The sequence below is a fragment of the Thunnus thynnus genome, chromosome 5 (assembly GCF_963924715.1).
Source record: "Thunnus thynnus chromosome 5, fThuThy2.1, whole genome shotgun sequence".
NCBI lineage: Eukaryota > Metazoa > Chordata > Actinopteri > Scombriformes > Scombridae > Thunnus > Thunnus thynnus.
In genome coordinates, this window is record NC_089521.1 from 23,105,473 (window position 1) to 23,132,406 (window position 26,934).

General features: G+C 41.7%; 2 protein-coding genes across 2 annotated transcripts; both read left to right on the plus strand.

The window, feature by feature from the left end:
- Nucleotides 1–1,086: 1,086 nt before the first annotated feature.
- On the plus strand, nt 1,087–8,241 carry LOC137183286 (shaker-related potassium channel tsha2-like). The gene is made up of 2 exons (XM_067590222.1): nt 1,087–6,233; nt 7,677–8,241. The coding sequence occupies exon 1, from the start codon at nt 4,764–4,766 to the stop codon at nt 6,198–6,200; it is 1,437 nt and encodes a 478-aa protein (XP_067446323.1). The 5' UTR covers nt 1,087–4,763; the 3' UTR covers nt 6,201–6,233; nt 7,677–8,241.
- Nucleotides 8,242–8,363: 122 nt separating this feature from the next.
- Nucleotides 8,364–13,016, plus strand: LOC137183285 (potassium voltage-gated channel subfamily A member 1-like). The gene has a single exon (XM_067590221.1). It carries the CDS (start codon nt 11,087–11,089, stop codon nt 12,560–12,562), a length of 1,476 nt encoding a protein of 491 aa, XP_067446322.1. The 5' UTR covers nt 8,364–11,086; the 3' UTR covers nt 12,563–13,016.
- Nucleotides 13,017–26,934: the final 13,918 nt, after the last annotated feature.

Below are 26,934 nucleotides of genomic sequence, written 5' to 3' on the forward strand. Positions count from 1 at the left end.
ATGCAGACAGTATGAATGTAATGAGATATTTGGATCTCATCTGGCCTGTCTCTAGGTCAGGTTTTTGGTGATACCATAAAGAAAAAGGGGACGCAGCCAGTACTTCCTGCTGGACTCCTGCAAGGCTTCAGATCCCTAGACCCAGAGATTCCCAGTGTGAACTGGGTGGCGAGCCGAATCGAACCACTGGTATTGAACCTGAGATGCGTGCAGGGTTCCTTGGTTTCTCCTTTCTCACGGACCGTGCGGTAGGACTAAAATAGACAGTGATACACTGACATTTGGTCGGAAAAAGGGCCCCAACGCAATAAGGACTAACTTTGGGAACAAAGGGTATCTTCTGTTTTATTTTGCCGGCTTTATTATTTTAGTTTGTTATTTTTCATACATTGTTCTTTCCAAAAAAAGCTGTTGTATTACATGTTGACCTTCAGCTTGAAATAACAAGTGGCCACAAACATACAAACCATTGTAGTCTGTGTCATTATTGATGTTCAAGATATTGGCTCTTAAAAGCTTAGTGTCTTCTGTTACTGGTCCAATTATTACTATTGACTATTACTTACCTGTGCTCTGTTATTACATCGTAACAAGGGTTACATTTGCATCAATGGTAACTTAACATGACTCTGATATGGCTCTGATAAGGCTTCGGGAAAGCTGGCCAATCAGAACAGAGTGAGCTCATTGGGAGGGGGGCCTTAAAGAGACAGGAGCTTAGACTGCCTGTTAAGAGACAGAGGCTGAACTGAGTGGCTGCATAAAGGTGCAGAGTGAGGGTCTCTGGCACAACTTCACCTGCTTCCAAGGTGCACGGAGAAGGGAAAGAAGTCTAGAAAGATGAGAACTCCAGCAACACTTGTAGTATGAAAATTGTTCTTCATACTACAAGTGGCTGCATAAAGGGCCAGTATAAGATATATAAGGAGTTTTTCTAATTGTGAATCATGCAGAGCTATTCTAGTTGAATCCCAGAATAAAAATATAGAGCTGGAAATGAGCACAATTGGTCCCCATCAACTAAGGGTAAGCAATATTGTTAGAAACCTCTGTAAGGGTAAATGTAATTTTGCAATATCAGTCATGATTTTGTACATTTTCCTGACAGAAACTTTATTATATTGATTCAATATCATGTAAACATTGTCATACAGTAAAACAGTGATTTGCAACATTTCCCAGTGTTCTGACACACCCAGAGATATTAAAGTGACAGTTACCGCAACTTAGATCTATATTGTCTCATGGTATATAATGTCACATTGTGCAACCCTACTTTAACCTTACTGTATAGACATATTTTGACCCGCAAATCACTAAATCGCTGCTTATACTGAGAAACTTTCCATCTCTGTCCTTAGTTTTGCTTTTGTTAAAAAGTTATAGGAATAATTACTAGTGATCCTTAATAAGAATTTTCAGTCTTTAGACTTGAATCAGAGGTCTCCCACATATAGCTCTACCTCTATAGACTCATTCCAGTGTCTGAGACGCTGTCATCACATACGTCAGACTGGGTCAAATGCCCCCTATTTCATTTCGAGCAGAGTAGTTGGCACTAGAACGATGTAATCTGAAGGAGCTGTTGACTAGCGAGGCTGACCTTCTAAAAACTCTTCTTTCAATTTATAACACACACTCACACACACAAACATGATACGCACATGCGTTCATTCACCAATCGCACTAATAGCCTCGCCGGATACACACTTACAGAAATACACACACACACTTTGTAAATACTTGGCCGGGGGTTCGGGGGGAGGTGAAAGCCAAGGGGAGTCACTGACAAGTTGCTACTGTGATTACCTAATGTCTACTGGGTTAGGGAGAAACCTCATGCTGTCTATATTTAGACAAAGAGGAGCTTCAGAAGATGCAGTGCAACTAATCAAAAAGGTTAATAAATATCAGCTCCTTTTAAGAAATAAAGTTTGTGTTTGAAAAGGATATCTGCTAAAAAGCTGAGTTAAGAATTATTTTCATATTATAATCAACTTTGATTTTGATATCATGGTTATCAGTCATGAAGTTATCTCATTGTTAAGTCATTTTCACTTTGCTTTTGTGACAATTAGAGATGAGTTGTTTTTACTGATCATCATTATATTATCACAATTACTAAATCATGATGTCAGTCGAGAATGAGATCAGATGATTTTCACGTTGAGAGAATTTCTTTTTTTTTAAAGAATGACAAGAAAGCACAAGTTTTTCCTTGGTGTGAGTGCATCCACAATATCTTGTTACCATGGGGGTCTCCTGCATTCATAGGTCGAGCCATTAATAACGATGGGAGGTTCCTCGCTGTCAGCATTCATGCACCCTGCAGGCTTTATGGCATGTGTCTCCCAGGCTGCGTCTCATTACATGCAGTCACTGTTGAGTAGGCTATGCAAGTACATGCATATGTACATATCTAAATGTAGGCCTATGGATTTTTATAGAAGGCACAACTGCAAGATAAACACACACATGGCAACCGAGTACACAGTATCTGTTATTATACTGTCCATTAAAGGTGCAGTGTATAGAATTTAGTGGCATCTAGGCGAACGGACTTGGCAGAAATGGAATATAATATTCATAAGTATGTTTTAATTAGTGTATAATCACCTGAAAATAAGAATCACTGTGTTTTTGTTACCTCAGAATGAGCCCTTTATATCTACATAGGGAGTGGGTACTCTTCCATGGAGGCCGCCATGTTGCACCGCCATGTTTCTACAGTAGCAACAGACAAACCAAACATTGGCTCTAGAGAGATCCTTTCACGTTATTCACGAGTTTTGCAGCCACCGTAGGTTCTCCTACACACTTCTAAGTGGCGTGGGTGGTATTCAGTTGGTTGCAATCTGCAACCTCAACACTAGATGCCACTAAATCCTAAACACTGGTCCTTTAAAACATCTAAAGCGATAATGTGAACGATGTGCTCAGATAAGATTATTGTACCTACAAAGGTGGGAGGAAAATATGAATGAATAAAGGTGACAGATGGAGGCTACTGTAGATCCTGACGATGCATCTTAGATTCTTTGACACTTTTCTTTGAGTCCGATTTATGAGTCACGTGTACATTCCTCAGCTTGTTTGTTATTGTTTGTTTCCTTGGATACATTCAAGGCCTGACACCGTGGCTTGACCCAGACAGTCATTTGGTGAACACTCAATGCTAACACATTAGCAGCAGGCGGCACCGTGTCCTGACACTGACATTTGACTCTGAAATCCAATCCTTTGTTCAGTAATGGAAAGGCCAAAAAATGTTGCTCCCCTGGGACCTTGTGCTTGTTAACCTGTCGGAGATAAGAGTTTGGGATGGCATGCTATACCTGCTAAAGCTTGCCCACATCTATGTAATAATGCCAACCGTCCAGGTTGGTCTTGGCAACACTGATTAGCACCTTTGTGCTATTATTGTTATGATCCTGTGTGTACAACTGCAGTGACTGAGATAACTGATACAGCTTTATGAAGGCAATGAAAGTGGAGAAAAACTGAGCTATAAATAGACCACAATGCTGCGGTGTACATATAACTTCACTCTGTACACCCAGGCCACATCTTTTTTTCTTTCTGTTTTCAAGAGTTTAAGAAGAAGAATGAAAGTTTATCACTAATGTTTTAGAAGAAAGCAGCCCTTGAATTTGTTGCACAAAACACTTTCAGTTTTATCCTGACTGCAGAGGATTTGTAGGATCTGATAAGGAGGTAATTAGAGCCACTACACGACTGCAAGTACTTGCAGCTGTTTTTTTTTACACCACAGTATCTCAGTGACCCCAAGGCGAGGTCACATGTCTTCTGGGGGTCCCCATGTTCCAAGTTGTACAATTGAGCCCTTTAAGTGGTATGAACGGTGAATGTTATTTTGGCTGTGGCTTCCTGAAGACGCTATCCTCTCTGGCTACTCAAGTGTCAGTCAAGCCAGCAGTTTCCATTGGCTGGGTCTAGGAGGGCCCCTGGTTATACGAAGCTGCATGCTTCAAAGCATTCGGGTTATTTCATTTTATTTATTTCAAGACACCTTTAATATGTAGCCTCAGAAAAACCTGACCGTGCTTAATAAGTTAGATCTATTTGTCAATTTCACCTGTACTCCTGAATGGGACCCAAAGTAGACGGGCCGGGTCCTGGAGGATCCCCTTGTGACAAGAATAGCCCTATGATTTCATGAATGAGGGACCTGCAGGGTGAGAAACTAAATTTCAATGTGGACTCTGGATCTGAAAAACTTTGCTGAAAGACTTTGCTCTGAACAAAACAAGACTGAGGGCTTTGTTGTTGGATATTTAAAAAAAATATTAAAATAAATTTGCATGCCTAAATGTTTACTTGGTAATCACTGCGCTGCCGCGGTGAAGTGAGTGAATGTGAGAGGGACAGCAGCAGCAGCAGCAGCAGCAAGTGTCATCTGGTCTTCCAACTTGGGGAGGGCTTTGGAGTTTAAAATGGTGTGAATATGATATCCATCTCTAGCCATCGGTATAGCTTATGCAAGTGGAGATCTGTCTGCACCATTGAAAGTTGACAGTTGAGAGGCACTAATCTGACAAAAGGACCGTGTAAATCAACAACAGCACAACGATTTTGGATTGCAAACACTTGTAAACTTTGGGACTTGGGGCGCAAAAATAAAGGGACTCTGCCTGAATCTCGGGCGGCTGCATGAGAAATAGAGTTGAGAGGACGCACAGGCAAAGGGCGAGAGGAAGACACCGAGGAGGTGAGTGACGGATTTACCCTCGGAGGGGTAAAAGATGACTGTTGTGTCCCAGGAGAACCACGACGAGACGGTGGTCGTTACTCCTTTGTTGGAAGATGCTGGTGAATTGGAGCCGGCGGAGCAGGAGTGCAGCGAGAGGGTGGTCATCAACATCTCAGGTCTGCGTTTTGAGACACAATTAAAGACCCTCTCTCGCTTCCCGACCACGCTTTTGGGAGATCCACGTAAAAGGATGCGCTTCTTTGACCCGCTGAGAAATGAATACTTCTTTGACAGGAACAGGCCGAGCTTTGATGCCATCCTTTATTACTACCAGTCAGGAGGGAGGCTTCGGAGGCCCGTAAGTGTACCTGTGGATATTTTCCTGGAAGAAATAAAGTTCTATGAAATCGATGAAGAGGCCGTAGAGCTTTTCCGAGACGACGAGGGGTTGACAAGGGAAGAGGAGCGCCCGATGCCTACTAATGAGTATCAACGCCAGTTATGGCTCCTGTTTGAGTATCCAGAGAGTTCAGGACCTGCACGAATGATTGCCATTGTGTCAGTTGTGGTTATTCTAATATCCATTGTTATATTCTGCTTGGAGACATTACCCGAGTTCAGAGAAGTCAGTGAAGGGTTCGGCGATCACCACAATGGAAGTTCTGACGCCTTAGAGCTTAGTCCGTTCACGGATCCGTTTTTTATGGTGGAGACACTTTGCGTCGTGTGGTTCTCTTTTGAATTCACCATGAGGTTTCTGTCGTGTCCCAGCAAACCAGCTTTCTTTAAAAACCTCATGAACCTGATCGATGTTGTGGCAATTGCTCCTTATTTCATAACTCTGAGTCTCGATCTCGCAGAGCATCAGGGCAGCAGTCAACAAGCTGCGTCTCTGGCCATACTGAGGGTCATCCGTCTGGTGCGTGTTTTCAGGATTTTTAAACTCTCCAGACACTCCAAGGGTCTTCAGATTCTCGGCCAAACGCTTCATGCTAGCCTCAGGGAGCTTGGATTGCTGATTTTCTTCCTAATCATTGGAGTGGTTTTATTCTCCAGTTCAGTCTATTTTGCAGAAGCAGACGACCCCGACTCTGGATTTTCTAGCATACCTGATGCGTTTTGGTGGGCTGTGGTGACAATGACAACAGTTGGATATGGAGACATGTGTCCCTCCACCATTGGGGGTAAATTCGTCGGCTCTTTGTGCGCCATCGCTGGAGTACTGACCATAGCTTTGCCTGTCCCTGTTATCGTTTCCAATTTCAATTATTTCTACCACAGAGAGAACGAGGAGGAGGAAAATGTTCAGTACGTACACGTGACTTGCGGACAGCAACCGCAGCCCTCCATTGGTGAATGTGACTCAACCAGAAGTAACCTGTCACTCTCCAAAACTGATTCCTATCAGGATAACGACGATTTGGAAACCTTGACACATTCAAACATGAACCCACAGGAGACATACACAGGGAAACTGACAGATGTATAAAAACGCACCGATGGAAGAACTGTTTTATGTCTGGTGAGTTATGTTCCAGTGGATGTACAGTTCAGGCTTCTTCCTGTTGGTTGCTGCTGGTGTTTTACGCACGCTGTCTACAACTGTTCCCAAACCTGGACCCGCAGAGATTCAGGCTGGAGCCTTTAGTGGGTTCCATGTGTTCCCCACCAAAATTGGCTTAATTTCACTGTAATTAAATTCGCTGGATGACAGGAGACAATCATTCCTCCCACTGCTGCAACCTCTCAGGTCTTCTCATACAGGGGCTGCTGACAAGATTCAGTAAAGTGCAATACTACTTAAAACATGTCTATCTAGAAGGGAATTTTGCAACAACCTGGGAAAAATAACTTTGGGGATGTTTTCTTGTCTTCAATTTCTCAGTTAAGGCAAATATATTTTGTAAGAAAAAACAAAAAAACACGAAGGGGTGGTGTGTTTACGCACACGGAAATGATCAGCTCAAAATACACCATGCCTTTCTATTCATGAGAAAACCACGTTGCCAGTTCTCACAGAACCAAAGCTTTGAATAAAGTAGGAGAGGAGAGCTCGGTCGTGCGTCAGAGTGCCCATGACGCACAAGGCGACCACCTCCCCACAGCGGAGCGCACGGACGCAGGCACGTAAACGAGAAGATAATCTCTCTGTCACGTTAGAGTTAAGTCAGACACTTGTTCATATATCAGCCTAATGTGTGTCTGCGTGTGTGTGCCAGGCGTGCACTGCACTGTGGAGAGCTGCCGGACTCTGTTATCATACTGTGTTCAAGCATTTGAGATTTTTGTTTCCTTGTGCGTAAACACCACAACATTTTGCAAGTGTAGAGTCCCGACGCCCGGAGCTCTCTGCTGCCTTTTCCAATAGTAACACTCGTATAGTGGTTTGTTTGGCTCTGTATGAACTGGCAGATTGTAGTCTCTACTGAGGAACTAACCCTCAGGATACTATGGTCAAGAGTTTACATGTTTAATAACAACGAGATCAGTAAAAGATAATTATCTCGTCATCACTGGATATTTTTCTCATTATTATTAGATTTTTTTTCTAACAATAACGAAGCTGTTATCTCACAATTATGGAAATATTAAGTTGATGAATGATAATGAACAACAGGAGAACACATCTCTGACTTTATTTTTCTTTGGAGTTTATAATGTGCTTCCATGTGAATCTGGTCAGAATAAGGGAGCTCTGAGCGCCACTCTGTGGATGATAGATATTCCTGCAGATATCACTTGTGCCCAGGACCTCCAGTGTGCCATATTAACACTTAAGCTTGAGTATCTTTGCACTGTTGCAGCTGACCTTGACTGATTTAGACATAAGCCTCTGAGATCATGCTATTTGACTCAGTATGTATCCGGATGCTTGTGGTGGTTTACTAAGCTCTCCAGATGCCTGACTGCTTTCTCTCACCTCCTAATGTTAACATAGTGAGTTTTGTTTTCTGCTTACTTGCAGGAGGCAGACGATTAAGTGAAGTTCGTTGTTCCCTCAGAGTCTCAACAAAAATACAAGTGTGGCATTCTCTTCTTCTCTCCAAATTATTGGACACTTTTTTGTCGTGGATGATTCTTGTACTGCCAGTGTTGTAGCCTACAGAGACCTCATGATGGAAACGTCTGGAAAAGATTCAGTCTGCCTGAATGAACATTGTGTGTATCATCAGTAGAAGAAAACAACATTCTTTTGTGTAGGCTTTGTAAATGACCACGCTTTCTTTGTATAAAAAGCCTTGTGTACATATTGCGTTTTTGTAAATCTGAATTTGACCTTTTCTCGTGCAGCCTATAATGAAAACTTGTAATCGCAATTTACCTCTGTGTTGTTATAAACACTCAGATTGCCTTGCAGCTCGCTGTAAACAATAACAACATAGCCCAGAACATTTACTTATGTAATGTCTGCATGACATGAGCTCATTGTGAATTTTAAATGTAATAAAATATTTATTTTTCTAATTTAAACATGTATGTGAACTTAACTTAATCCCTTTTTTAATAAATAAATTATGAATCAGAAAACATATCACTCGTTATTTTTCATTCTTTCAACATAGATATCAGACTCACAGAAGGCCAAATAGCGAGTAATTTCTATTGAAAAAAAATCAAATCCATTCCCATTAATTAGTTCAATACATTTTATTACTGTCCATAAATTACATTACAAACTTTTTGTGCTGAATGATGGGGAAAAGGCGCAGAACCAGACATCGGCTGTCTTGCCACAAAGACAATTAACTTAATAAAATGCCACATAGATAAATCCAGGCGTATTTATTTTACTTATTTTTAGTTGAATGTATTTTTAGAAACTCAGTAGACAACAGTTGTTTTGAGTCAGTTTAGCTGAAATCCCTCACTGTGTTTAGGCCCCCAAACCGTCCACATATACAGGCCCTCAAATGCCCCAAAATACGACTGATTATGTGTTTATTTGTTATGATATTATTCTCTGATAACAACTTGAGTGTGTTCTCGTGTTTATTTTTGGGATTTGTAGTTTTCTGAGGTGAATTAATCATCTGCGCTGTCCGTGGTGCTGAAACTGATCCACCGTCCTCTGCAGAGCGTCAGTCAAACACAAAGTTACGCAAAATTCACTGCATCTTTCTCACATCTGCTTTGCTTCTGCTGCCAAACGGAGCCATGAGCGGAGACTGAGGAGGTGTTCTAACTTAGTCGGTGTCATAAAGTATCAGATCTTGGGCGTGAGACCTGCACAGCCAGGATGCGAACGCCCCTGATGTGATGTTTCACAGCCAAGGGCTGCAAACACAATGCTGATGATTTTTTTTTACCCTCCCATCTCTCACAAGTAAAATGCTAGACAATCAAATTCAGTCTCATATAAACTCAGATATGGAGCGTGTCAATCCTTTATACATCCATCGCCGTGTAATCCTTCAATCCTTGAGTGCCTGACACACAATAAAAAGGTGATGGTTTTAATCTCTCCCCTGCTAATGATAGCTTTCTAAATGATAAATTAGGAGCCATGTTACACGGTGTTTTACAGGTTTTGTTACCGACTGTCCTTCTTTGCAGTCTGATTGCACCAGTGCTGGCACACAAGCGCTCTTGTTTTTGTGGTGTATGGAGAACTTCTGGCGGCGTGCTTTAGTAGAGCCGGTCTGCATTGCGTCGAAACCCTCCAACTCCTCCTCCTGCTGCTGCTGCTGCCCTCCCTCCCCTCTCCTCCCCTCCCCTCTCCTTTCCTTCACCTCCCCTGCACTTGCATGTGAAATGCACAGCAAAACATGCTTGACATTGTTGAGAAAACACTGGGACCTCGCCGCTGCACCTGACTGTCTCTCAACTGTCCATTCTTTAAAAAAAATATTTCTTCCCTCTGTCCTCCGAGCCGCGCTGAAACATTTCTGCCCGTCATCCTGTCTACTCGCAAAAAGCAGCAGATTTCTGCTGATGCAGTGATGTCTGGAAATGTCAAGGGCTCGCTTATTGCCCCTTAATGTATCTCCCCCCCTGAATTGCAGCGCAAGATTTTCTCCTGCGGTATACTGTAAGCTCTTCACACCACCGTGCCGCCGCGCAAGCAAATACCGACGCCGCAGCTTTGCAATTCTCTCTATTCGCTCCTTTTCCATCCCAGGCTTTCCTCATTAGAGTCACCTGATTTTCATCTTGTTTTACCTCATCTTGCCTCACCGTCTGAAGACGTTTCAACCTATTTGAGGGGCACTTTGACTGTGTGGACACAGTTTGGACGGTGGAGAGCCCACCAAGGTTCTAGGCTCTTTTTTTTTTGGAAGGTGCAATGTAAAGTTGCCACATGACACCCACTGGTGCCCTGCTGTTGGATGATTTTACTCGAGGATAAGACGCATTCAAGACCTTTCAAGATCAACCCACGGTAAGCCTCGAAACTGCTGACTTATACAATAGATATCGGTCATGATATATATTTTTGTATCGACAGCTGCTGTTAATGTAAAGATAAACGACTAGTACTGTATTGTGTTCTTATTGCTCAGATGTATAATGCATCTTTGCCCGCATCAGGCCCATAAGCTGTATGCATGTAAAGACAGTTGGTATAATATGACCATCATATGTTATGCGTCACATCATAATTCAGGCTGGTGAGAGTGGCGTTGGATAAATCACGCCATGGTCCTTTAAGACATAGACAAAGCAATTCTATAATACATTCAAGTAAACATCTGTATAAAAATATTATAGGAGTGTAACAAAGAAATGGAAGATTAAATACCTCAAAACCTTGCAAATGGACAAAATGATCTTTAAGGGAATGTAGAAAATACAATCAGGTACAAGAAAATCACCTTAAACTCACTAATGTGTACTACATGGAGATTTTAAATGCCTATATCATAGAAATATATGGAAATTCCTCCTTTAGGATAATTTTACCTTTACTACTGGATAGTTGCACTAATTGCAGGCTGAGAGAAGTAAATAAATAAATAAACTGCAGAAAATGCTGAGCCAGCAAATATCTCGGCTGTTTGATCACATTATTTTCTCTCTCTCTCTCTCTCTCTCTCTCTCTCTCTCTCTCTCTCTCTCTCTCCCTCTCCCTCTGTCTCTCTCGCTATCTCTCTCACTCTCTCTCACTGGGTGACAGAGGCAGCAGTAACAGCAGCAGATGCACTGGAGAGCAGCAATGGTCAAGTCAGCGAGAACTGCAGTGGAGCCGCACTGAGGCAAAGCAGCCAACCAGCCCCTCAGTATCTGGGGACGTTTCCAACAATTTAAGGGGTGTGGGAAGCTGAGGAGTGGAACATTTACCCCGAACCTGAATGCCTGCACAGTCAGACTAACCGACATCCCAACACAACTCCTCCTCCTCTTCCTCTGCGACCTCCTCCTCCTCCTCCTCCCAAAATGACCGTAGTAGCAGGAGATAACATGGACGAGACCTCGGCTGTACCTGGCCACCCTCAGGACACCTACCCCCCAGACCACAACGATCACGAATGCTGCGAGCGGGTTGTCATCAACATAGCCGGTCTACGGTTTGAGACGCAGTTAAAAACCCTCTCCCAGTTTCCAGAGACATTGCTTGGCAACCCCAAAAAGCGGATGCGGTACTTTGACCCTCTAAGAAATGAGTATTTCTTCGACAGAAATCGCCCCAGCTTCGATGCCATCCTCTATTACTACCAGTCTGGGGGTCGGCTGAGAAGACCGGTGAATGTCCCTTTGGATATGTTCTCGGAAGAAATTAAATTTTACGAGCTGGGAGTGGATGCCATGGAGAAGTTCCGTGAGGATGAGGGTTTCATCAGGGAGGAAGAGCGCCCCTTACCTGAGAAGGAGTTCCAGCGTCAGATTTGGCTCCTCTTTGAGCACCCAGAAAGCTCAGGCACCGCCAGAGGGATTGCCATAGTGTCTGTGATGGTGATCCTGATTTCAATAGTCATATTTTGTTTAGAGACTTTACCACAGCTGAAAGAGGACCCAGCAGGTCGAATGGTGACAGTGGGGAACACTACTATTTATTACAAGCCAAATATCCTCACAGACCCCTTCTTCGTCATTGAGACACTCTGTATAATTTGGTTCTCCTTTGAGTTGATAGTGCGCTTTCTGGCGTGCCCAAGCAAACCGGCCTTCTTCAAGAACATGATGAACACGATTGACATAGTGGCTATCATCCCCTACTTCATTACACTTGGCACAGAGCTGGCTGAAGACCCGGAAAACGAGGGAGTTGGGGAGCAGGCAACATCTCTGGCTATACTCAGGGTGATCCGTCTGGTCAGGGTGTTTAGGATCTTCAAGCTGTCACGACACTCCAAAGGACTGCAGATTTTGGGGCAGACCCTCAAGGCCAGCATGCGAGAGCTCGGATTGCTGATCTTCTTTCTGTTCATTGGAGTCATCTTGTTCTCAAGCGCTGTCTACTTTGCTGAGGCAGAGGAGCAAGGATCCTACTTTGGCAGCATCCCAGATGCATTTTGGTGGGCTGTTGTGTCTATGACAACTGTGGGCTATGGGGACATGGTGCCGGTCACTATAGGAGGCAAGATTGTAGGATCTCTGTGTGCCATTGCTGGAGTGTTGACAATTGCACTCCCAGTGCCTGTCATTGTGTCCAACTTCAACTACTTCTACCACAGGGAGACCGAAGGTGAAGAGCAGGCCCAGCTGCTCAATGTCAGCAATCCCAACATCCCCTCTGAAACCAACTCCAGCCGCCGTAGTTCATCGAGCGTCAGCAAGTCAGAGTACATGGAGATTGATGGAGACATAAACAATAGCATCGACAACTTTAGGGAGGCAAACCTCAGAACTGGCAATTGCACTATAGCCAACCAAAACTGTGTAAATAAAAGCAAGCTGCTTACAGATGTTTAGACACCAGTTAGGAACTTTGGGATCTCTATGGGACTGTCATATGTGGAGTAGACCATCAGTTAGGAATGCTTCATTTACTTCCCCAAAGCGCTCTACGGCATTAGGCCTACAACTATGCTCAACTATATAGAAAGGAAACAGAAAAAACAAAGCTGTTAGAGTACATGACAGGTAGATAGAATAATTAATTCTTCTGATCCTACAAATATATAGGTATATCAAAAAGAAAACATCCATTATTACGCATATACATGGCTCCCTGGAGGACGCAGAGCACACACTGTCTTATCAGGTGACGGCGTGATAATTAAAATCTTATGCATGGAGTACAGATAACATTTCAGCAAGTTGCACAGTGCACCGGAAAAGTCTGCAGAGACATGCAAGCATCTGCAGCCGAGTGGTAAGCGCCAAGAAGTTAGGTGACCCTCCCCCCTCCCCCCCCGCCCTTCCCTCCACTCTCCCCCCCTCCTCCCTACAAAGGATCTACTATTCAGCAAAGCACCTTATAGGAGGAAGACTGATCTCTCTTGTTTGGATGTAAACAGATGGTGATCTACTCACTTCACGGACATCCGCAATGCTGCTGTTTTCCCAGCAGATGCTGTAATTGTGATATCACCAAGTGATTCAATGCCATGCCCTTTAGATGCAACACAGCACAATGATAAAGTGAGCTTCACACGAGCATGATTAGAGACTTTCCATTTTGATATCGGCATGCATGAGACATATCTCCCATAATGGAAAGGATGTTCTTTTGGATACCTGCCTCCATCCCCCCTCCCTTCTCATCTGTTTTCATACAGAGTGCACTGGATGAGTTTTTAATTTGAAATGCTAATCATTTAGAAGTATAGAAATTGAATGTTAAATCTTAAGGGAACATTACATAAATGAGATCATAGCATGAAAAAAAGTAACCTGCATTATGGTCTATCAACTAAGGTACTTTTGTATCCTGGTATATTTAATGCATGACGTGAGTAATACAGCTTGTTGCAATTCAGGCACTCTGCAGTGCCCTATTGTCAGGGAAACTAAGGAAATCAAATTCTGGATGTTTCTGAATTGCGATCAAATATATCCAAACCCACCTTGAGGATGCAGAGTTTCTAATTTAAAAGTAGTCAAAGAAACTGTGTAATTATTATCAAAAATGCATATAATCATAATAAGCACCGATTACAATATTACGTCAATAGTGCAGTGCATGGACCTTCTTTGAACAAGAAAAGTTAACATATTATTAGTCATGCTTCCATTTCCACCTCAAATTTTTAGTACCTATTGATTTGGAATCCACTGAAAAGGATCTATACCAAATTTCACTTCACATTACAGAGAATTATTCCGACATTAGTTGCTAGTGCCTTTATCCCTTTCACCAACAGGAGTAGTGAAAGTGCCTCTGAGTAGGATGGGATTTGTGAGGTGGAGCAGAGCTGGTTTACCTTCTGTTTTAGTATTGATACACTGTTGGTTATGATGTTAATGATGACGATAAGCCAGATGAGCAAGGTTGAAACAGCAGGTGATTGTGGTCGACAAAAAAAGAAAAAAAAAGAAAAAGATGATCCATGGCTTTCATGCACAACCCAGTTTTCATGCTGTCACGCACTTAATTATGCCCTTAAGCAGCAACGTAATGTACTTTGCATGTTTACCAATCCGAATCAAAAGGGAATATTTATAGGTTTTCAACATATTTTATTTATGTCTGGTTTTGTTTGTGCACCATGCATCCTTTCAGGGTCTCTACCTCAGTGAGGTCATTGCAAACTTGCTGCAGAGCTGCAAGCTTCAATGCAGGGCTTCCTATACCATAATGCAAAATGGAACCTTAAGTGTAAACTGCAGTCATGCAATATTGAATGTGAGAGTCCCAAAGCATAGCCTTTACACAAGCACTTAGGACAAATAGTGTACCACAATCCCGCTCCTTTTTTTTTTTTTTTTTTCACTTAAAGCTACGCACAATCAGAACATTCATTTGTAGAGAGTTTGTCAAGATTGCTTGACTCTCCTAATTGGATGAGAGTGACTGTTTTGTATGTTAGTTTCTCTGAAACAACAGTATCTAACTGTTGTGTCGCAGAAACACACCTGAATGTGTTTAAACACACATGTGTAGAAGACTGAAGAATCTGTCATACTGCAATCCTTGGGCATTACGATGCACAGCAAAGTGCAGCCCGTCTTTTTGCACAATCATTTTGTTCTGTTGCTTGAACCATTTCTTGCCTGTTAGATGTTTTTTTTCACTGTGCTTGCTCATAAGTAGTGCATATTGTTCCAGACAGGCTAATTGCAGATAGGTTGGGACAAATTGTAACGACTACTTGAAAATCTCCAGCTACTGTACATCAATTTACACTCAGTATTGAGATGAATTAATCCAAATGATAGTAAGATTTTGTACTGTAATGTACGCTCTTTTATTGTTTAGCATTCCCCTTACAAGGTCCTGTAAAAAAAAAAAAAAAAAAAAAAGCTCCACTGCAGTGCTACTTGAATGTCATAGTTGTTTCTGTTGGTGCAATGGCTATCCTTTGTGGTGCTAGTACAGGACTACCATTGTTGTCGTGACACCATCACACGTTATCTGAAAGCAAGCCTTTGTTAATAGTTTGTTTTGGACAAGACATTTTGGATTCTAACAGTTTTGTTATTGGTGGCTGGTTGGTTAGTTTAGGGCAGTGTTTGTCATTTTGTTTGGAACTGATCTTTGTACTGTATCGCTGAAGAGTGTCTGTCTCAGGCGAGGTAAATATCCAAGAGCCTTGCTGGATGTCAGTAAATTATTATGAGAGCAAAAAAGATGCACATTTGTGTCAGGGATCTTCAACTTGTATAAGGTTTCTCGTACAGAAAGACACCAATAACACCCAATAACATATATTATAATACTATGTAAATTAAATTATAGTAGTCTTATTAATGCAGCTATCAGGAAATTGTTCGCTTCGGTCACGAGTTTCTCGTCTACTTTCTGATGCTTGAAAGTAGTGATGTGTGTAACATGTCCTGCATGAAACAATTCAACGTGAGGTGAAGAAAATACAAATGATACCCCTCACATTAGCAGCGCTGTTGCTACTCTTGCTGTGAGGGCATGTATGGATGGTGCTACTATGCATTCACTTACCCGACAAAAACATGCATTCTTAACAGCAATAGAATAACAGATAAATTGTTTCTTAGATGCTTTTTGTAAAAAAAAAAAAAAAAAAAGGAAAACAAATCTATTTTGAATGTCAGAAAAACTGCGATCACTTGACAGATGTTCACAACAGGGCTGTTTATGTACCAACCTCTTACCCTCTGTTCTGTGATTTTGTAAGTCCAGTGGGGTCAAAAGATAGAGGCCGACATCTGTCTTCACTTTTTGTTGAGAGAAATGCGTGAAAAATCCAGATATAGGCTTTGTTATAGTGGCAGTCCCCATTAGGCAACCAGGTCTGACTGGAGTTGTTTTCCAGTCAGAACAAAGGCTGCCGAAGGTTCAGGAGAACCTATAACACAGTCCCAAAGGAACAGCCCATAATGCACTTAGAGAGGATCTATGATCAGTTCACTGGACTGATCAGCCGCGTGAGAGAAAGTCGGAGAAGGTGCCTAAATTGTTTCACATATTCATTTGTTCAGCTTCCTGTCAGATGTTATGCTTCAGCAAACAAACACGTGTGAGAAGATCTAAAAAAAAAAAAAAACAACAAACAAACACATTAACCTAATTAAACTATAAGAAAAAACACGAAATGTCACGAGAACAAAATGCAATTTAGCTACAATAAGATAGAGAAAACTAACCACTATATATTGCAATTACATACTGTATGAGAAACAATTTTAATGTGTGTTTTTTATTTTCCTTTATTCTTTGGTGGCACTGTAACATGAATGATTTAGGAAGAACATGCCATATACTGGAATATCAAAGACAATATGTTCCTCTGGCAAGCCATGATAATGAAACTACTGTATTATGATCAATTGCTATACACTAAATGATATGGACAAGAAGTGTACTATTATAAAAAAAAAAACATAAGGTTTGTCTTTTTTGGTTTCAAGAAGAAAAATATAACAGGATTCATTCAAACACCATGTTCACATTTTTCCACTGCTGAACCTACTGCTATAATGTATCTCTACAGAAACCTACTGATCGCAAAAAACTGCATGGTCGATGGAAGACTGCATGAGCTTTGCCTTTCAAACTGTGGATCAGCTATAATACAGTTGCATCATTTTAAAAAGAAACCCTTGCTTTCATCTGCACCAAGGCTTCCTGTAAGGCCCTGTTCAGAAGTCAAACGTGTCCTCTGCTGGATTTCTTAAAAGCACCTTAGCGCTGACCTCATCACTAAAGACGACGTTGGGTATCTGAGCCGTATCCGGCGTCTGTGCGTGATGTTCAGGTTCTGCTTGCTATAGGCTCTGAATGTGAGCAAGGACATTAAGGGCTAGTTTCTCAAACTTTATCTCTATTCTAGGACTGAAACGCTCTTTCAAATGACACTTTGCCCATTCTTATCTCAGTCTAGACTGTAGTGATACTGTGTTGTGGGAAACATGCCTGTCATGTCTAAACAGGGCCTCCCTCCTCTGTACTACATTGGTTTTAAGGCGTTCTTGTTTGCTAAAGGTCTTGATTACGGACTGCTTTCTGCCTGCTGAGGAGGAACAGGAAACAAACAGGATCACATGTTGGGATATTGTGTACCTCACTCGCCAAAGGTGACTATCGATGAGAAGATCTTGCTTGTGTTAGAAGTGTGATATGGATATGAGTTTGTCTTTTCTGTCAAGAATGCACATTGAAACGCAAGTAGGGGAAGCTGGGCCGGTTTGGAGCAAAACGCAAAAGGACTGTTGAACTCTTCTGCTCTTCTTTTCATCCACAAAGCGAACCAAACTCTGATTGTGTTTTCGAATCCAGCCGTCATTGTCATGTTGTGTTTACCAAGGATTATGCTACAATGTGTTCAGTTTGTCAGATGATGACAAAGGCATGGTCTGTGATCTATGCAAGGGTATTTATTTTCTTTCTTATATCACTTATGATTTCATCTTACATTAACTTCAATAAATTTTTAAGGATCTGCTGGTGTTTGCTCCTTTTTAAGGCAGAACACGAACACATCTGCATGAAAATCCTACGTAAATCGAAGCATCTCGCACACTAAATTGTCACAGACCTTTTTCTACAGTAGTAACAGGAGAAATATGCTGCAGTGTGCGGTGATACAGAACTCAAGGTCTCAATCCTACTACCCTCTCACTGAAGCCATTAGCAGTGATTCACGGGGCTAAGGTAATGGTTCCACACTAATCCTCCGGTCCCAGGAGAGACACGCTCACCTCTGTCATTCCCTGCGAGTTGTTACACACCTCGGAGGCCTGAGTAGCTTCCCGTCACTTTCTGCTTCCTCCTGTTTTCACACACGCACACATGCATAAAACATGTGACACTAAGGTGCTCTGCCTTTATTCATTGGACAATTATGAAGTTGTAAAGTCTGCAGCTAATGATTATTTTAAGTATCGACTATTGGCTTGATTAATCATGAATGGCTTGATCACAGTTTCCTAAAGCCCCATTTAACAAATAACTTGTTTTGTCCTCAAACGGTCAAAGATATTCAGTTTGCTGTCACATAAGACAAAGAAAAGCTTCAAATCCTGACACTGGAGAGGCTGGAATTTGTTTTTTATTGCTTGTAAAATTAGTAAAATGAATAAATGGTTATTCATTTTCTGTTGCTCGACTAATCGACAGATCGTTTCAGATGTAGGAGTCAGAGTAAGTTTGACATTTTGCCATCTATTTACCTAAATTGTATCCTGTTTCAACCTACTGGAGCACATCATGTTTGCAAGAGTATGATTTTGATGTGTCAAGTGAAATCTCATAATGAAAAAGGTCTTTTTTTAATTAAATAGCTGTTGAGGGCAAAAACCCTAAAACAGCCAACAAACAAACGCATCCAATCGTGGAAAAGTCAAAAGGATAATCCAGCTATGAAATCAGAACAAGTAGGCGCAGTTTTTGGGGTGTGAAAATGATTCATTGCTACTTCTGTCCTGTGATGGCGTGAAGCTGAATATTCGTGGAGAGAACATTGGACAGCAGAGGCATCCTGGTGAGTCTATCTGTCCATCTGGTCTCTCTCTCTCGGTGTCTCTGTCCCCCCTCAAGTCTGTCCGCCGCAGGCTCTGAGTGTCTGCAGTCCTGCTCTGTGTTTGCTGTGTTGGGTGACCTTAACAGAAGTGAGCCTCCTCTTCCTTGTCCTCTGCATTGCCCTCAGGAAATGCAGCACTCCTCACTCTGCAGGCAACAGTAAGGGTGGGGTGAGCTGGCGCCGGTCCCACTCCTCTCGCACACACACACACACACACACTCTCATACACTCTCTCTCGCTCTGTGTCTGTCTGCTGTTTTTGTCTCTCGCTCTCTCTCTCTCTCCTGAGTGCTGTGAAGCTCCACTGGACCGTAATAGCACACGGCATCGTACAGAAGAAGAGGAGGAGGAGGAGGAGGAGGAGGAGGAGGAGGAGGAGGGGGAGGAGGAGGAGAGGGATATCACACCTGCTTCTATTAGTTTTCTCTCTCTTTTGTTGTTTCATGTCTCTTATACACCTACATGCACACACACACAGAGCTATTCATAGATCCAATCATGACTCAGGTAGCGGTTTACATGCTTGTGTTTACTTTCTCCTCGTCCTCCATTAGCATTCGGAGTGAGCATGTATTTTTAATCCCTTAACATCCATTTTCATCCTTTTATGTCCCCTTAAGAGGCTTTAAGGTCAGAAAAATTATCTTCTTTTCCCTCACAAAGGAACACTTGGGTGTCCAACCCAAGTATATTTTGGGGCATCCTGTTAGCTGAATATATAACTGCCATGTCCCAGGCCAGGACTCATTGTTGCATGGGAGGCGACACTGCAGGAGACAATTTGAACTCAACGTGGTTCAGGTAAGGCTTGCTTATGTGTCGGCAACCAATGGCGCAAACTGGTGGCCTGTTAGTAGCTGGCATAACTGCAAGACTTAGTGTTAAATATTCTACTAGATGCAACACCAAATCGTCATACCCCATTTTCTTTTTCTCCCCTTGTTTCCTCCCTGTCTCACCTTAAACTGTCTGCTAAAAACAACAAAACAAGTGTATTTTGACTGATATTGACAATGGCAGATGATCATAAATACAGTTCATGTTATGTGGGGATGGACCAGATGAACCCAAGTGCAGACACACAGAGGCGAGGAGACAGGGACACGGTAGGAGAAGGTAAGGGAGGGGGGAAGATGAGATGCAGGCCTGGGGAGGCTCAGGTTGGTAGCAGAGAACATGGGGCTGAGGCTGAGGTAAGGGGAGCTTGGGACAGAGGCACGCAAGTCTGAAGCGGGATCTGTGGGAGCAGGGCTGACAAGACGAAGGACAGGAGACAGGAACTGGAGACAGAACGGACAGGACTACAGGGAACAGGGTCATGCTAGGGAAAACAGCACTTATAAATGCAGGAGAAATGTCTCAAAGCGTAGACTGACTGAGCAGAGGCTACGATCTGGCAGTGTGGGTCTGGCAGGGCAGAGGATAAATAGAGGTCTTGATCATGGAACGGGTTGCAGCTGGTGGTGCTCTGCTCTGCACATCTGTCTCCTCTCACACAATCACACACACACAGGGAGGGAGAGAGAGAGAGAACCACTGGGGAGGTGGCAACAGGTAAGGAGACAAAGGAATCGTGACAATTCAGTTTGTTCCAAATCCTCAGATCCATCCCAAGGAGCAGTGCTTGTGTATGTCAGCGTTTGCTTTGTTTCAAACAGAACGGCAGTGCAGGTGTTTCTTCAGAAGACTCACATTAACAGCTGATGGTCACGGACACTGAAGAGGTGGTTGTGCTGTCAACCGTCCAAGACTGTTTCTTACCAAACCACAGCTTTTTCAAGTATTGGGTGCTATTACTCAGCTGACATTGGATTTATCATTATTTAGGCCTGTTATCCGTCAAGCTGCAGTTCTTCAGCTCGCTCTGCGTTGCGTCGTAGAGACGGAGAAGGATTGGCAGAGTGTGTTTTTCATATGATGGAAACATTGTTCTGTACTGGCTTGTTGCAACTCTTCATTGAAGCTATGATGTTTACACCGAGTGAAATATCCAAACCGAAGACTACAATTTGTTATTGATACACACTTCCTTCAAATAAAAATATCCTACATCTCTTGTGAAACTTTGGGATCTCCACTAAACTTTAAATTAAAGCTCTGAGGGTTTGAACAATGTTAGACTGCACAGGAAGTGTTTATCATGACCGGCTGCTCAGTGAGGTTTAAAGGATGAGGCTGGCAATATTCTGTGTCTTTGATAATGTCAACAAATCCCATGAAAACACCAGATTGAACAATGTGTTCCATCTCTCAATACTTTCTAACTTCCCCACCATGTGTTTCACTCAGCACCAAGCCCATTCAGTCCTACTGAAGACATAAATCTTCCTTCCTCCATCCTGAATATATATTATCTTAAAAAAAAAGAAGCAGCTGGGCACTGTAGTTTTTTGGCAAACGTCACTCAAACAGGAGTAAATAATGCATTTGTTGGGGACTATTTTCAGCTGCGGATTTGCTCTGCTAGTGAGAGTTTACAGCAGCGGGACGGTGCGTGCGGGATTGACTAAAAATAAACTACAGTGCCATGTTCCTTGATATGAAGGCACATGTCTCCCAAACAAGAGTGCAGCTCACTGATGTGTTTTTAATGGTTTTTGGGCAACAATGGAGCTCACAAAGGATCAAGCTTTGGCTACACAGATAATTCTTGTTAGTAGCATCAGTTCATTGTTGGTGTTTCATGGGATTTGTTGAAAATAAGAAAAATAAAGAATATTACCAGACTAATTCTTTAAGAGGTTGACTCACTCTCACTAATTAATGATTTTTGAATACTTATCTTTTTAATGTTATCTTGAAAAAAACAAACTGGAAAAAAAACAATCTTTGTCAATATGAAGAAGAGTGTTATGACAAACACAAGTATTTAGATAAGAAAAAAGAATCAAAACACATAATATGTCCAATATATATACAGTATATAAACAGTCCAATACAGCAACATACAAAAAATAACAATAATAATGAATAGATAATAACAACAAACTTTTGGTGATGCCAAAACTCCAAAACACATTAATTTCTAATGTAATATATGGAGTTATTAGTTCAGGTTTTTCATAATGAAACTACTTTTTCCATCTTCTTTCATGCAAATCTAAGTTTCCTCTTAACTTAAATGTAATTGGCCTCATGGTTTGAATTTCCCTGTATCGTTCCTTTCCAGTCATAATTCCAGTAATTGATGTTTACTTGAACGCTCAGGTCAACGCTCGCACCCAGGTGACAGACTCCACATGCAAACGAGAAACATGTAATTGAAACTGTGGTTTAAGCCACTGCCCTGGTAATCCCTGATCAGTGTGTTGGACTAATTGAGGTGCTGTCGGTCAGCAGTGCAGGAGGCCTCCATCGAGCTTAACGCCTCGCTCTTCTGTCTATCTTACAACTGCCTGCATACATCTCTTTGAATGAGGAGTTGTCCGGCAGCAAATGTGTTTTTATCAGGCAGTTCAGCGCTTGTGGCCATGTCTGCGTACAAATGTACTGTGGCTGCGTGCGCTTCCCTCTCTGTCTTTCAATTTGTTTCTCACACACGCTCAAAGGATGGTTGATTTGCCTGAGTCAGGCCTCTGGCTCACTTGATATTCCCCTGATTGATTTCTTTAAAGACAGACACTCATCCCATATCCCTTGTACAAAAACTCCATGCCATTCCTGTTGACGTCATCCAAAAAGTTTCTCAAGGGCCTTTTCATTGTGGCTCAATCAGCTGTGCATGCACAGTATCGTATGATATGCTCTATATCAAATCACAAGTGTCCTCTGGTGTCGGTTTTTACCGCTGTGTAAAACCAAATCAGTGAGATGCCTGCGCAGTAGTCCACCTCTAACGGCCTCACGTAGGTTCTGAATGTTAACAATGTGCAAAATAGCTTTGACAGCATTATTGGATCTTCCATGATTGAGCCAAAGCCCTTGGGCCTCACACCACCCCGCCCCCCAGGTCCAAGCCCACCAGCCTCTCTTAACCCCCCCAATCCCCGAGGCCCTCTCTCTGGCCCACTTCCTCTTTGCATTACCTCCATCAGGCCGGGCTGCTGACACACTTGTTTAATAATTAAGGGCACGTCCATAATTTCCTCATCCTTGTGGAAGTCCACAAATGGTCTCTGTGAAACTCAGGCCAGTTAAATGTACCTCTTTACCTCGGGCCACTGACAGCCCTACATCACTGTAGTGATACAGCTGACACGATACAATCCAAAGAAGGAAGTGGCGTTCAGGATTAGAGGGAATCGGTTCATCGTGAATCACCCACTGATCTTTTTATGTATTAGTTTATCCAATTTCTATCGACGTAGACACGTTTGCTCATCATGTAGTGTAGTATCTGCCATCACAGTGTGCTAAGAATAACGTATGATGGTGTACACGGACTGTATAGACACGCTCCAATATGTCTGTTTGTCAGTGGTAGAAAGTAATGAAGTACATTTACTCTTTACAGTTGGTGGAAAAATATGAAGCATATTACTCCACTGTAAGAAGGTCCTGCGTTCAAAATCAGAAGTATTAGCAAAATGAATTTTAAGTATCAAAAGTAGAAGTAGAAGGACTGCAGAGTGTCATTCAGTGTGATATTATATTATTGGATTATTATTACAGATGTATTACTGTGTGTGCAGCATTTTATGTTGTGGCTGTAAAGTAAAGCCAATTTATAGTGGATTATATATTATTGGGTAGTTAAATCTAATATAAAGCATTATATTTTATAAGATGATCACTTATTCTGTATATAAAACCTCAATCTTCAAAATAAGCAGAAACTGTAGTGGTCAAATAAATGTAGTGGAGTAAAAACTACAATATTACCCTCTGAAATATAGATAAGTAGAAGTATAAAAGAGCATAAAATGGGAATACTTGAGTAAAATACAAGACTATTTATGCTACTTTATACTTCTGCTCCACTACATTTTAGACTAGTTGCTGGTTACTTTGATTTTACATACAAAACATACGATCAACTTATAAAAAATGATGCATCATTATAGATTAAAGGCCCTGCGCACCAACACAGACACTGATTAGACCTCTGCTTAGTATGTACTAATACAAATGATAGAGTTTTTATTTGTCCCGCAACAAAACTAACAGTAAAGTGAGAAAGATATCAATCAAGCTGACTTTGTGCACGCCTATATATACTGTGAGTGTGCAGGGTCTTTAAATTACCCAACTGTTCATACAGTAGTTAAAATGATCTTCACCTCAATCAACTCTGTTAAAATGCTGCTTACATTTGAACATGTCAGTGATAAAAATCCACTAATCAAACATATTTAACACTCTGAAAAAGCCATTCTGCATTATGACTACTTGAAGTACTTTTTGCTGATAATACTTCTGTACTTCACTTAAGCAGAATTTTGAATGAATACATATAAACAGAGTATTTTTACATTAGTACTTCTTCCACCACCGTCATCTGTAAACTGATCAATCCATCCATACGTCCACTTATCCATGATCTCCCTCTGTTGGCAGATATTTTTAAAGTCTCCCTCCACTAAAAACTGTATTTCGTTTATTGTTACTTCACTTGAAAGTTGAGCGTCACTGTGCACAGTGATGTTAATGCAGTTTGACACCAGAAGACTATTTTCACATTTGTCTGTTGGAGGAGGAAAGTTTCTCTGTGCTCACCTTTAAATATCGAGTTTAAGACGTGGATCTACAAGCATGACTTGTGACATCACAACTAGTTTGGAAGCCAATCCTGGTCCAGTATTCAACTTACACAAGTGTGATTTGGAAACTTGAAGCGTCCAGTGCACAAACACTGAGAATAGACTTGACAGTGAAGTAGGAGACATCTTGAGTCCAGCAGTTAAACTTTTGAAATGAACAATATTTGCATTTATACATTTATAGATTCTGGATTTTTAACGAGTCAGAAGGAGTCATTTCAATGATTTCTAACTAATTAATTGATTTTTTTATGGAAAAAAGACATCAGACACAAATGATAATTCACAGCAGAGTATTTGTATGTCTTAAAACATGTCTGGAGGGGATGTTTCACTTATTTTAAGACTGCATTTTGAGATTACTTAAACCTTTCCTTTCTATCTGTTCACCCACAAGGTAAGGATCTGTATCAGTGCCGTAGTCTGCATATGTCCTTGTGGTATCAGGCAATGTGGATCTCAGTTTACAAGCTCCTCCTGGCCGGTGTGCAGTGTCAGCGTGCTTGTCTGGGGAGAAAATTCAAAACATCAACGAAACCGGCGCTGTGACCTTCCCGCTTCAATTACATCACAGCACGGTGATCGAGGAGTCTAGAAAATACAGAACCACAAAAGCATATCACCTGGTGCACCGGGGGGGCTGCTGAGATACACATGAACAGAAGAACGTTGTTTGTGAAAGGCTGGCTGGAGTCTGACCCACCATCAAAGGTCATGCTAATGACGGAAAGGGTGTTTAGTTCCTTCAGGTTCACTGGTGGGAAAGCAGAGACTGTCCTCCCAAGCCCGTAAAAATGATGAAACTTGGCTGTTGTTCGTTTCACATTTCTTACCGACAGTCAACTTCTGTTTTTGTTAACCATGACAGCAATTATCCACTAACCGTAACCAAGTTGTATTATTGTATCCATGACGATGATGGTCTCCAAACCTTAACAAAGTAGTATTTTTAACCCAAACCACAATGTTCTCCTAACCCTAACAACACCTCAACCTTTGTTTTTCAATCATTTCAATCAGTCCTGCTGATAGGGGCGATCAACATCACACTCATGTCTGTCCGTTATACTTCAAGCAGCCAGTTGGTTTAGTTTAGCATAAAGACTGGAAACAGGGGGAAACAGCTAGCCTGGCTCTGTCCAATGGTAACAAATTCTGCCTACCAGCACCTCCAAAGTTCACTACTGGGGGTTTATGTGCCAAGAGCAGTGACTTTCTGGAGTCTCTTCTGGTTGTCTGCAACCTCACAGTGACTCCAGGAAATCACAGCAACCCCCAAAGCTAAGAAATAGTCCCGCACAAAATTCTGGTAAAACCACAAATTTACATTTTTACATTTCTGTTTTTATATGAATTAAACAAACAAGATATAACTTGTTAATTAGCAAACTTTAGAAATGTTGGTAGATGGATTTTGTTACCTTCAGACAGAGCAGACAAACTATTTTCCCTCGTTTATGGTTGTCATGCTAAGCTAACCCACAGCTTCATATTTAAAGAGACATATTAGGCTTTTTATGATTTTCTGTTATTTACATACTGTCAGATATCTATGCTAAACATAGTCAAAGTTGAGGTTAATGTGTATGTAAAATGGTCCCTGCAAATCAAAAGCCCAGGCTGAACTGAGGGGCTCCATGCTGGGCCCAGAATGTAAATATAGACCAGGAAACGTGCATATGTGTGCACATAGAGTGGTATCAATCTTTTCCTCCAACTCTCTCAAGTGTAAGAATGTGTATTTTGCAAAAGTTTTGCAAATTATAATCCAGCGACAAAGACCCGTCTACCGCCATCTTTATAGTTCAGTCTCATTTGTTTATCAGGACATCATTTATATTTATTTATTATTTATTTGTTGACAAACCTCAGCATCAGGGTGCTTTTGGAAAGAGATCTCAAGCTATCATGTCACGTTGCACGCAGTGTTTCGATCTCACTTTCACTTTGATGTTCAGGTTAAATATTGATAACTATTGAGAGCAGTCAGGTCTCCTCGACAAACAGCCAGAAATAGAAAAATGTAATAAAACATGAATTTGATGTATTTTCTCCGAGGTTAGAGGAGAGGACAGAGACACTGTGTTGGACATAAATGTGTCCATGTTGCTCTACATATCAAGCTCACACAGCAGAGCCATTACATATTGTACGATGATGGAGGAGCATGTCAGTTTTCCTGGCCAGGACACATTAACTGGACTGCTGGTGGAATTTACAGTAAAGGCTCGTGTGGGTCAGTTGAGAGTTGTACACACTGCAAAAAATATCCAATCTAGTATTGAGTCTCTTTTAAATATTAATATCTTGAGAGCAAGGAAAAGTAATATGTGCCAATAAGGTGAAATAAGTTCATGTAAATTAAGTGTTGTGTTTTTTTCTTTTTTTCTTACATCATAAAATTGCCAAAATTGTCTCAAGAAAATGTAAAAGCTCAGGAGAAAGGTGGAATTATCGAGTCCTATTGGCATTTTACAATCATGGT

What these genes read in the sequence shown, in the direction of transcription:
- LOC137183286 (XM_067590222.1), top strand. Translation starts at nt 4,764, where the DNA reads ATGACTGTTGTGTCCCAGGAGAACCACGACGAGACGGTGGTCGTTACT.
- LOC137183285 (XM_067590221.1), top strand. Translation starts at nt 11,087, where the DNA reads ATGACCGTAGTAGCAGGAGATAACATGGACGAGACCTCGGCTGTACCT.